General features: G+C 45.1%; 1 protein-coding gene across 1 annotated transcript; it reads right to left on the bottom strand.

The window, feature by feature from the left end:
• Nucleotides 1–1,172: 1,172 nt before the first annotated feature.
• Nucleotides 1,173–4,927, bottom strand: T265_07470 (hypothetical protein; the record flags this gene model as incomplete). The annotated part of the gene is made up of 3 exons (XM_009173003.1): nucleotides 1,173–1,330; nucleotides 4,148–4,403; nucleotides 4,910–4,927. The coding sequence occupies 3 exons, from the start codon at nucleotides 4,925–4,927 to the stop codon at nucleotides 1,173–1,175; spliced, it is 432 nt and encodes a 143-aa protein (XP_009171267.1).
• Nucleotides 4,928–11,679: the final 6,752 nt, after the last annotated feature.

The raw sequence follows: 11,679 nt of genomic DNA, 5'->3' as shown, positions 1-11,679 counted from the left end.
AGTATGCCGATCGGGGGACTCAGCCGAGTCTCCCGTTAACTTCATCCCGGTTCGAAAACTCCAGAAAACTGAAGGGTTACTGTTAGTCATCGACAAACTGGCAAAGAACCAACTCTCTGTGGATAGAGATGTTACCCGAAACGGGGCAAACAAGCATCGGGTTTTCCTCATATTCTGACCACCCTCAGAGACGGTAACGGCTGGCTTGAATCTGAGTCTGGTATTTCACTAAGGGTGATTTTTTCACTTTGAGAAGAACATCTTACTTTATTTTTCGTTCTGTTCTATCCATAACGGTTCATTCCATTTTTTTAAGTGATTATTTTGTACCGTCGCAAGTAGCTCCAGGAGAGGTAGCGAAATATCAGCCTGATTCAGAAGCTGATTGTTGTTACCTGCTGTCGATTTCTGCGTGAGAATTCTGGTATCTTTTGGCATATGAACTGTTGCTGATGCATCTCCTAGAGCGAGTCGGATTTGTACAGTCTTCGGAGTTTAACCATCATCACCCTGTCCGTCTCGCTGAGCGAATACGACAGACCTAACCCAGCCACGTGCTACTAACATCCGATTGGCGGATGAATAAAGCCGTGATAACCATTGACCAATCAGGTGGCGGTAAGGGGCACTGATTCTGGCGCGGCTGTCAAATGCGACGGGAAGATGATACCGGCTGCAGACGGCCAGAATGGGCAGATATCATACGTTTTCGCAAAAGTTTAGCAACAATCGGTGGATTTATTTTTGGGCAACGTTTCGCTTTTAACACAAAAGTGTCATCAGGTCAAGTGACTAGGTTACGGGGTTGGTCGAGATTTAAGGCGGAAAGAGAACCAATCATCTAAGTCAAGCTAAATCTCTGTTAAATGTCGGCCGAGGGATTTATGTGGTAGGGTGGTTGGCCAAGTGTTAGGCCGATGGGCAACCGACATAAATTTGGGTCTACCTCTTCTGCTGGTTCGGTTCACGTGATAATCCCTCTTGGACGTCGTTTGCACTTTCCGTCGGTCTGTGTGGATCAGCTAGTGCTACGATCATCATCAACATCATCATCATCATCATCATCATCATCATCATCATCATCATCATCATCGGCAGCATGACATCAGTGTTCAACACCGATGCTGTGAACTTTGGTCGGGCTGGGATTTCCACCCACACGCAGTCACGTGTCAACTCGGCTTATCTAAGACCGCTTTCCATAAGCTCACCAAATCGACACCCTCGATTCTATTCACGCTGTGATGCCTAGTAATTTCCACCGCCTCGGCTACCAACCGCTGTGGTTTGAATCGCACTCCCCTTACCAAAACTTCCACATTCTTCAGATCTACTACTCAAAAGGTCGCTGAAAACTGTTCGACAGCGCACGACCGGTTTCGCCCTTCTTGGGGCTCATCAGGTAGGCGCAGTCCCTGAGTTTTTGTGGTATTTTCCATGCATACACCCCACCGTGTCTGAGGCATGTATCGCTACCTCTGAGTCTTTGAATAAGAGTAGGATTGAAGTTGGTAGCTAGTTAAGATCCGTGATAAGCCATTTAGGGCGAGGTGAGTGGATACGAACTGTGCCTAAACTGAGCCAGAAAATGGGCATTATTGACGTCCAAAAATGGCACCAGTACCAGTGACAGTTTCCAACTTTGTGTACTAGCCATTACGGTTGTGTGTAAATATTTCAGTTGTTGCTATTCCTAGCTGTAGAAGCTACTCATACCAGAGTAGTAGTATATATTCCCCAGGTTTGATGTACGTTGGAAAAATAAGCAACCTGAGTTACTAACATCAGGTGCGCTAGAAAACAAGACCTAACCACCATAATCATTTCAAGTAAGAATCTGCAATCCAACGACCATACAGATGACTCATCTGAAACGATACAGTGATCGATATTATGCTTGCAATCCCTGACACGCTACTCACGCACTTAGGTGAGGACGTGGCAACGCGGTGCCGCAAACGACGCCCCGCCTTTTTAGGCAGTTTCGCGTAAGATTCGTGAAGAGGGCATCCTTTACGCTTTGGCTTGACACACCGGTATCCAATACTCAATAAGTTCTGGTGTGTGAAGAGGGGTAGACAAAATGAAAAGGTCAAAGAGAGATGCACTTCTTATAAGGCTGTATCAAGGCCAACTGGTGGGGGTGTATGCATGGAAAATACTGCAGAAACTTGGGGACTACCTGATGAGCCCCAAGAAGGGTGAAACCGGTCGCGGGCTGTCGGAGAGTTTTCAGCGACCTTTTAAGTAGTTTCCGTTACGAAAATTCGGGGGAGAATTTATACATGTATTTTTCCGGTTGTGTACAGCAGTTTTGGGAATGCTTTCCTTCAAAAATCGAGCTAAGTGGAAGAGTGTGATATGACCTTCTTGTAGAATGCTAAAGAACTTTGTTCTGTGTATCGCTCTTACTCTATCATGTGACCTAAGCCGAGTCGTTCTGACTTGACTGGACTAGACCTGAGTCGACTTGGCTCAACTTGATAGATGGATAGGTTGTGTTCTGTGTACCGCTCTTACTCTATCTTGTGACCTAAGCCGGGTCTTTCTGACCTGACTAGACTCGACTTGATTCCACTTGGCTCAACTTGATAGATGGATAGGTTGGTCCAAGTTACTTGTAATATTGCTTTGGGAGCTTGACAAACACATAAATGAAAGGAAGAAGGCCTTCACTGCGGAGTTATTTATTAGAAAATGTCAACTGACCACTTACAGACTAGTGGACAGGGAAGCAAAACTCTCATTCGCAACTTATTTACAAAAAAACTGAACACCCGTCTTCTCTTTGAACGCATCTTCCTGAACTTTCCTGGATATTCGTTGACTGTTGCTCAATTGAAAGCAAATGCTACAAAGCGACTCCACAAATTCCGTAATAGATCTCTCTTTTCAGGAGACGCAAAACGCATGTACGAGAAAACATACTGGGAGAAAACGTACTACTCGCATGTTTCCTCCATCAGTAGTATCACCGTTATACCGGTACTAAATTATACGGTGACTCAATATTGATTGAGCGTTCTTCTTACTGGACCTCTCCAACTGCTTCTCAAGTCATTGCCTAGGTTGTGAGTTACGACCTAAATAACCAATGATAGAAGCAAAGTTACCATGGAAGTTCCTGTTCTGGTCACTTGATTGTCATACACGGAATCATAAAGTAGCTACTTGATGAACTGATCATCGATGTTCTGTGATTCGATGGCTCACAAGCTCATCTTAAAAGGCTGTGGCCTTGTAGCTCCGCAGGGGTTCAATTGCCTTCATCTTTCGAGATTACTCACTGTCTGACAATAAATAACAAAGTGTGTATCCAGAATCTCTCGGTTGCTCCATCTTGCTTCACTGAGAGACATAAATCGGCTAGTATTAAGTGTCCAAAAGCAACGCCGTGGCGAGATCATCGGTTTTCTCCCCCTACAGTGTTCTAGCCTAGTTGCAGACAGATGTGAGCACCTTTTATCGGCAAATGCAAGATGGCTCTTCGTCTTTAAATCAGGTATGGATAAGCAAAACTCTGTCCATTTTGCCTACTTATCCGAAGAAATGAAACGAACACCAGTGACGGAACTTCCGATGACCTGTACTGTGATTATCATCTCTAATAAACCATCTGAACTGATCATCGATGTTCTGTGATTCGATGGCTCACAAGCTCATCTTAAAAGGCTGTGGCCTTGTAGCTCCGCAGGGGTTCAATTGCCTTCATCTTTCGAGATTACTCACTGTCTGACAATAAATAACAAAGTGTGTATCCAGAATCTCTCGGTTGCTCCATCTTGCTTCACTGAGAGACATAAATCGGCTAGTATTAAGTGTCCAAAAGCAACGCCGTGGCGAGATCATCGGTTTTCTCCCCCTACAGTGTTCTAGCCTAGTTGCAGACAGATGTGAGCACCTTTTATCGGCAAATGCAAGATGGCTCTTCGTCTTTAAATCAGGTATGGATAAGCAAACTCTGTCCATTTTGCCTACTTATCCGAAGAAATGAAACTAACACCAGTGACGGAACTTCCGATGACCTGTACTGTGATTATCATCTCTAATAAACCATCTACCCCTCTCTTTACAATAGTTTCTTTTTTGGGTTGGGATCGGGGAGCCCATGTACGAAGACCGCTAACATGGGACACCCTCGACTTACAATCATCATCATTACCATAATCATCCTCACCCTCCTCCTCCTCCTCATCATCATCCTCATCATCATCATCACCATCATCAGCATCATCGTCATCATCAACATCATCATCGTCATCATCATCATCATCGCCATCATCATCATCATCATCATCATCAGCATCACCATCATGACCATCATCATCGTCATCAGCATTACAGACCGTGTTGACAGAGACGTCGTACCGTCGAACAATGGTATTCGAAGATATACACAGCCTCTAGTGAAGTGATTTTGGCGACAGTGTTACGCCAATGCCTCTCAGATGTGGAGAGTGAAGCATAGCGTATCGTGTCTATCACACGCCGTTCTACATCATCTTGATCTCTCCATTACAAGCCTAATAGATACAGTATTCATCTTCTCAGTTAGGTGGAATTTCCTTTTACCTCCGACCCCTGGTAGTGGTCCGGGCTAAGCTAGGATATATACATGTCTTGACAGAGAATCGCTGCTGAGTAGGGTCCATGAGATTTGGGTGACAGAACATCTGTTTAAAAGTTTCTTTCCCCACGGTCCTAAGATATCAGATTGTCTTTCGTGAGTAACCGTCCACTAAAACGCACGTGATCATTAGCTTAATATCAAGGTCAGACCATCTGTCACATATACCCGTTTCCATTCCTCAGTCAATCCCAGTGGAACATCTGAGGGTCTCCTCTCCCCAGCCGAGGGATCTTCTGTCATGAAACGGACCCACAGCGGGCCTTGTACTTTCTAACCTACCTGGTTCTGAAACTTCATTCTTTTGTAACTGGAAGGGTTCACGGGGCGAATTCTGTAAAGTGGTGCAGTCTCTCGATTAGCCATTCACGACATCTATACGGTTTTCGCTGGGAGACAGGCTCCAGCGGTGCACCTGCTTCAGACAACGGGGCCGGACCCAACCACAAGGTGGCCTATATTTGACGGTAAGTACGCCCACCATGATACCTGTTTACAACGTCACTATCACACGTCGGTTAGCACCTTGTGATCGCGAACTCCAGGTCGCCGAGCTCAGGTCACAAACCTGCAGGTTAGAAACGGTCGAGTTTCAAACTTCTCTAGTTGTCCATCGAAGTCATGCGATTTCTGGCAACGCTTGAACAAGCTGCCGCACTCCCAGCGGTGTATCCACAGGATGGCACGGACAGCCACGCGTAAAGTTCAACGGCGATCAATATTTAACATCCTCAAGTTCAAGGTTTTCAGTCGCTCAAAATAAAATCAGCTGTCGCTTGTTAGCTGCATTACTCTCCGCGAGGAGTTTGTGGAAGGTAGCATGACTTGTGAGTGCGGGACTTATCCATCCCGGCTCAAATAGTGCAATAGTACATATTTTGAGATCGCGAACGTGGACGGTCCTGTTGAAAAGTGAGAACGACTAACCACACGTTCAAAGTTACTTTAAGATAACCTCTCATATAAGAACTCAGTGGGAAATCGACTAAAATCGTTGATCCACAGCCTTCTTTGCCTTTGAACGTCGATATCAGATACATCAGCTCTTGAAAACTTTTCTGTAAGTTGATGAACTCCTTGGGAGCACGGGTGTACTCATAGCTTCAGCGAACTTATTCGCTCGTAGGAGAGCTGGTTCGTCCATTCAAAGAATACCCATAAACGATGCCCCTCTTTGCGTTCTTTCAGGGAGGTCCTCATGGGGGGTCAACTGTATCCCGTGATGACCGGTAGATGTGCAGAGCAGACGACAAGCTATCATCAAGAGAATATGACACTTGCATGAGAAAAGCAACGGGAATAATTGTTTTCGAAAAAGTTTGGTGATAGTCGGTATATTTGTTGCTGGGCAACGTTTCGCTTTTGACACAAAAGGTTGGTCGAGATTTAAGGCGGAAGGAGAACCAGTCGGGTAAGTCAAGCAAAGTCTCTGTTAGGTGTCGACCGAGGGATTTTGTGTGTTAGGGTGGGTGACCAAGTGTTGGGTCGATGGGGAAGCCTACATAGATTTGAGTCCAGCATGAGGTCTAGTTCTTCTGGTCCGGTTCACGTGATCGTCCCTCTTGAACGTCGTTTGCACTTTCCGTCCGTCAAAAGCGAAACGTTGCCCAGCACTAAATCTACCGATTGTTACCACACTTTTTCGAAAACAGCTCGAAAGTTGTTCTTGGTGCCCCACCCCCGGTTTTTTCTAATGATTCTACGTGGATTGACAACCTTGTGACTTGACCTGACGAAGCTTTTGTGCCCAGCAATAAATCTACCGACTGTCAGCAAACTTTTTCGAAAACGATGACTACCCAGTCGGTTCCAAGTATTTTTCACGTGATTGAACAACGGGAATAACATTTCATCTCTCCTGAGAATACTTTTTCCTCGAAATGTGCTTCAAGTGATACCTGATCAGAAAGGTGACTGTTCTTAACCCAGAACAACCTAGCAAACAAGAGTAATCGAAGGTCAGCTCCAGTTAGCAGCAAGTATATCGACACGCAAGTAACACTACTCAGTACACAACCAGTGAGTTATCAGTACGTCTGTCTTCCTACTGGTGATGAAAAGTTTTCAACAAAGTCGCCCAGCTCGGGTAAAACCGACGGCCATATTCTGAACAGGCTGGTCGCGCGATGCGTGCAATTAACAGTTGTATTCATCCCACGGCCAGCGGGAAATCCCTATCACTATCTCGTCGAAAGGCTATGAGGAAAGAATCACTGTGGACCGTAAAGCCGAATCGGCTTAAACTTGGGACATCAGAACACCTTCAAGACGGTACCTCTAATAAGAACCCCATGGAAAGCCGATCTAGACAAAAGGACGCCCAGAACGTGTCAGGTTACAATACTTCCAGCCCAAACATGAGCAGTCTTTTCCGGAATACTGCTTTATCATTAGAGTTTTTCATCCAAAAAACAGAGTAACTGTGCCGCATTCACACTCGCAAGCAACCTCAAACACATGAAGGAAACTACTCACAAGGTTGCTGAAAACTCTTCGACAGTCCGCGACCAGTTTCGCCCTTCCAGGTCGGGTTCCTCAGGTAGGCGCAGTCCCCAAGTTCCCATTAACCTTATGTTCCACCAGAATCCAAATTGGAGTGTTTTCGAGAAATGCCCTCATTTGCAATTCAGTTTGGTCTTCACGAGAATACCATAAACGAGAGGTTCAACTGTGTCTCTCGTGAAAACTAAATTGATTTGCAAATGGGTGTATTTCTCGAGAACTCCAAGCACATTTCATGGGGATAGCCGGAGAAGGCGACTTGACTTCGTTCGGAAAAAATCGTTCAGCTGCAGCACCCTTTCGGTACCTAACTGCCTTGCCACTCGAAAATTGCATGAGGGCTGGGATAATGCCAGATTGCCCAAGCCTAGACACGGGAAGTCAAGAGGCAGAGGTTGGGTTCGAACCACGGACCTTCCAATCAGTAAATTCGCGCTCCAACCACTTGGGCCATCTAGCCACCTCAACTCGACTTCAGACAGGTTTACTCTGCAACTTCCAGCATTTTGCATAGCTTTTTCCCACCGTTTGCCCAACCTGACTTCTTCCAAGCGACGAGTAAACTGTTTCATTCCACGGACTGAATTCGCTTTGAGACTTGGATACAATCTACCTCAGAGGAGAAGAACATTACAAGCCTCGTGCCATAAGTCGTGTTAGAAACGAAACTCGACCTAACCTACGCGACCTCTCCAACATAGATAACTATAAAGGTTGAAATCTAACCCCAATGTTTTTGAAATCATTCGCTTGCCTCATCACATGCTTTTTTACCATTTCACTAGACAAAAATGATGGTTGACAGCCTCTGATAATCTTTGTCCAAAGGAAAGTGGTGATGTTCCTTTGAATTCAATACAATCTCGTTTGACTAACTATGAACCTAAATAGTGGTTGACAGATATTTGTTAATCCACATGTTAAATCTGACTGCTGTTTCCACTCAAGTGCCTGGAGCCAGAAAAAGAACTCAGCAACACGGAACACAACAGCTTTATTGCGAACAAGCGAGTGCGAAAGTTAGAATGGCCTCGCGTTATTTAAAGTGGACTTTCTGACATTGATCCAGACTGTTTGATAGGCGTATTCGTGAACACCCATCAACATCGATCGTGCTTCTATGAACTGTCTGAACGCTGATCACATTCGGTCATGCTTCTGTGGCGTGCCTGAATACTCATCAGCCTTTTCTGACTTGATTGACTTGGCTAAAATATATAACACTATTATTGCGGTGCTTCACTATCCTCCCCCGAAGCAAGCCGCCACCCGTAATACCTGCAGAATTGATGTCGTTCCCTCGCAACTCGGTAAAGGCTTCAAATATTTTATTAGCAACAGTTCGGATTGTTAAGCGGAATTCTGCACGGATCCCACTTTACCGCTCGGCGCTGCTACGACCGAGAAGCCTAGCCCGCACAAGATGAGCCAAAAGTTTGGGACGCTTGCCGGTCCGGCATCAAGCCGAAATCTGATTGGTCGAAGGTCTGGATCTAACGGCCAATCATGAACCAGTATTGGCCGATTGCCAATGCCGCATCCTGAAAGCGTCGGAATTTCCAGGGTGTCACCGCTTACACTATATATATGACGTGCTGAACAATGTTTTTGACTTCATTTTGGTCGTTAATATACCTTGTGCATCTTTGGTGATTGTTTTGATGTGAACGCCAGCTTGGAAGGCTCAGAACGAGAACTACCATTACTACACGCATGAAGCTGAAAGTGAGCGGCAGAGCGAAGCGGAAGCGTGCTAATGGCGGGGGTCATTGATTGATTCAACTGTTTTGAACTGACGGATGACAGATCATATCCAAGTCTTTAAAGTTCACTCCTTCCCAACCACTCATTGACTGTCTATTTATTACGTCGTTGAAATTTCGTGCTATTGTTTAAACACCAGTTTATGTAGCGTCCGATTAACTTAACAAGTGGGTCAAATCTTGGCAGATCAACATCCGTTGTAGGAAACTAAGTTCTTCAAAACCACAGAGTTTTCAACGGTCGGACTTTCTCAAAAGCCAAATGCATACACTCTCTATTTCATAGCATGTTTGGTGTCCACACTTGTTCAATTAAGTCAATTTTCAAGGTCAGCAAATACCTAAGATTAAAAAAGTCTGCTGTTGTTAATAGATTTCATTTCACTGAAAGTGTAAAAAACAGAAAATGAGGCATTCCCTGATCAAGAGAAAGCCTCGAGAATAAGTGTTCTATTTGAACAATGGTCGGCGACATCTCGTAAGTTGGTCACGATTTTACACTGTTTGTCTCACTCATTAGAGCGTCATATCAAAAGTCGTGCGAAGAATGGCAACCTGTAACTTACTATCTCTCGCATAACAGGATCTTGCTGCCCGCAAAAGCAGATTCATCTGCAAAAGAAGATAACGGTTCCTCTGCAATAAACTACGTGAAGTGATGAACATTTTCCAGTGCACCAATAGAATTTTTTTGGAAAAAATTGATGCAGACATCTCAAAACCTTGACCAAACGAATCGTGCAGAGGCTTTCATGTGATTTCCGCCTTCTGTAAGCAATTTCCATGAGTGGTTCTTTGAGATAGTCAAGGGGAGAAATAACATCCTCAGTAACGAAAAATTTCACACCCCTTTATTTTTCAGATGATGTCCGTCTGTACTTTTCGCGTATTCGACCAACCAACCACAACCGGAAGCACCTATCGAAAATTGGAAGGCGGCAGATGTTTGTACCTAAGTGACGTCGAAAGACCGTGCGATATTTGGTGAAAGTAAACTTAAGTTCTACTGGAAAACGAATATCTCATCATGTTACCCTAGTATGGAATAGCCTGAATCTGAGTGATGAACGAGGGGCAGTGACTGAAAAGAAGCTTCAGCTCAGTCGTTTAGCTACTTGAAGTTTGTAAGTAGTGTAGAATTATTCCAGTCCGCATTCCGATACCAGTGTCCCGTACGGTTCAAAAAGTTTTCCATCTGATCGCTGAACTAGCGGTTCGCGATCCGCGAATAGTCAGACTTTGGTACATGACAAGCCTCACTCGACACACGAGCAACCTCACACAACTACTGTAATTCCGCAGTAATATCAATCGACCTATTGGGTATTTGCTCAAATTCACTGAACAGTTTCTTATGTGGAAGCCGGAAAAAACATTTTGGTTCCTTCAAAGAAAATCAAACCAAGGTGTTCAGAAAAAAACAAAAAAAGACAGAATGTACATCGCCAAGGGTACAATATATTTCCGAGACATTTAGTGGAATTGCCAAACTGATCGCTTCAAAAAAATGTACCAGTTTTTTTTCAAAATCATTTTATCTGATCGTAATTTTAAAAGTTTTCGGCGATACGTCTAAATATTGATAATCCAGGTTTGTCTGTTGGCTTTGGATCAGATGGTAGTTGTTTTGTTCCCCGGGCTCCGAAGCTGGTTTGTAAGTACCTCATCACGAGAAGGGACTATCATTGCGATCACTGACTGTGTCTCTTCTCATGGTGGCTAGATTTTGCAAGCCAATGACTAAGCTGAGAAAACAGATATACTTCCAGTAAATCAACGGCGACTTAAAGTTTTGTGTTATTGATCTACGCATGCCAAACTAACGGAATGTTTTAGAGTTTTGGTTGCTAGTGAGTAGCCAGATAGGTTTCCAACATCATCACCTTCCCCCTCCCGACGATACGAAACCCTACAATCGACCGACAATCCCTGCTCCACAGCGAAACAGATTTTTCAGACGCTTTACGGAAGTGCTAAACTGTCACGTGGGGCAGAGCTTACCTCAAAGGCTTCCATCGTCAGCGTTTGAACGGAACAGTTCAGTCGCACTGGACAGGGCATCAGATCCACAGTCTCAACCGTCTTGTCACCAAGCCCTAACAGGCCAGCTCAAGCACAGCAACTTACAGCTGATCGATTTTTTCGCTATCCAATCACCAAAGTTGTTTTACACTACAGATGTTATTCTGTCCAACTGTAGTAACGGTATTTTCCTCAGCTTAGTTCACGGTCTGAGCCTCCCAAGCTAGCGTTCACGTCAAAACAACCACCAAAGGTGCACAAGGTATATTAATGCCCAAAACGAAGTCAAGAACAGTTGTACGGCGCTTCGTATATATAGCGTAAGCGGTTATAACTTTATGGAATTCCTGACGCGTTCTGGATGCGGCATTGGCAACCGGCATTTGGCCAATACTGGATCATGATTGGCTGTTCGGTCCAGATTGTTGACCAATCAGATCTCGCCTTGATGCCGGACCGGCAAGCGCCCCGAATTCTGGGCCAACCTCGAGCGGGCCAGGCTTCTCGGCCGTAGCAGCACCTAAAGACGTGCGGTATAGTGGGATCCGCGCGGATTCCTGACTAACACGTCCCCCTTGAAGTTTGTTGACGTAGCTTCGGACCTGGGGGTTCACTTGCATTGGCCTCACTGGCTTGCGGATCCTGTCTGTCCAGCGTCGCGGTTGTAATCCGTGCTCAGGCTGAGCCTCTGACGAAGCAACTGATTGACTTTCTGGGATGGTGCCGAGATCAAAAGTGTCCAGAAGCATTTCTAGACTCATATCA

This window comes from Opisthorchis viverrini, assembly GCF_000715545.1.
Source record: "Opisthorchis viverrini unplaced genomic scaffold opera_v5_171, whole genome shotgun sequence".
Lineage (NCBI taxonomy): Eukaryota > Metazoa > Platyhelminthes > Trematoda > Opisthorchiida > Opisthorchiidae > Opisthorchis > Opisthorchis viverrini.
This window is presented reverse-complemented; position numbering and strand designations above follow the sequence as displayed.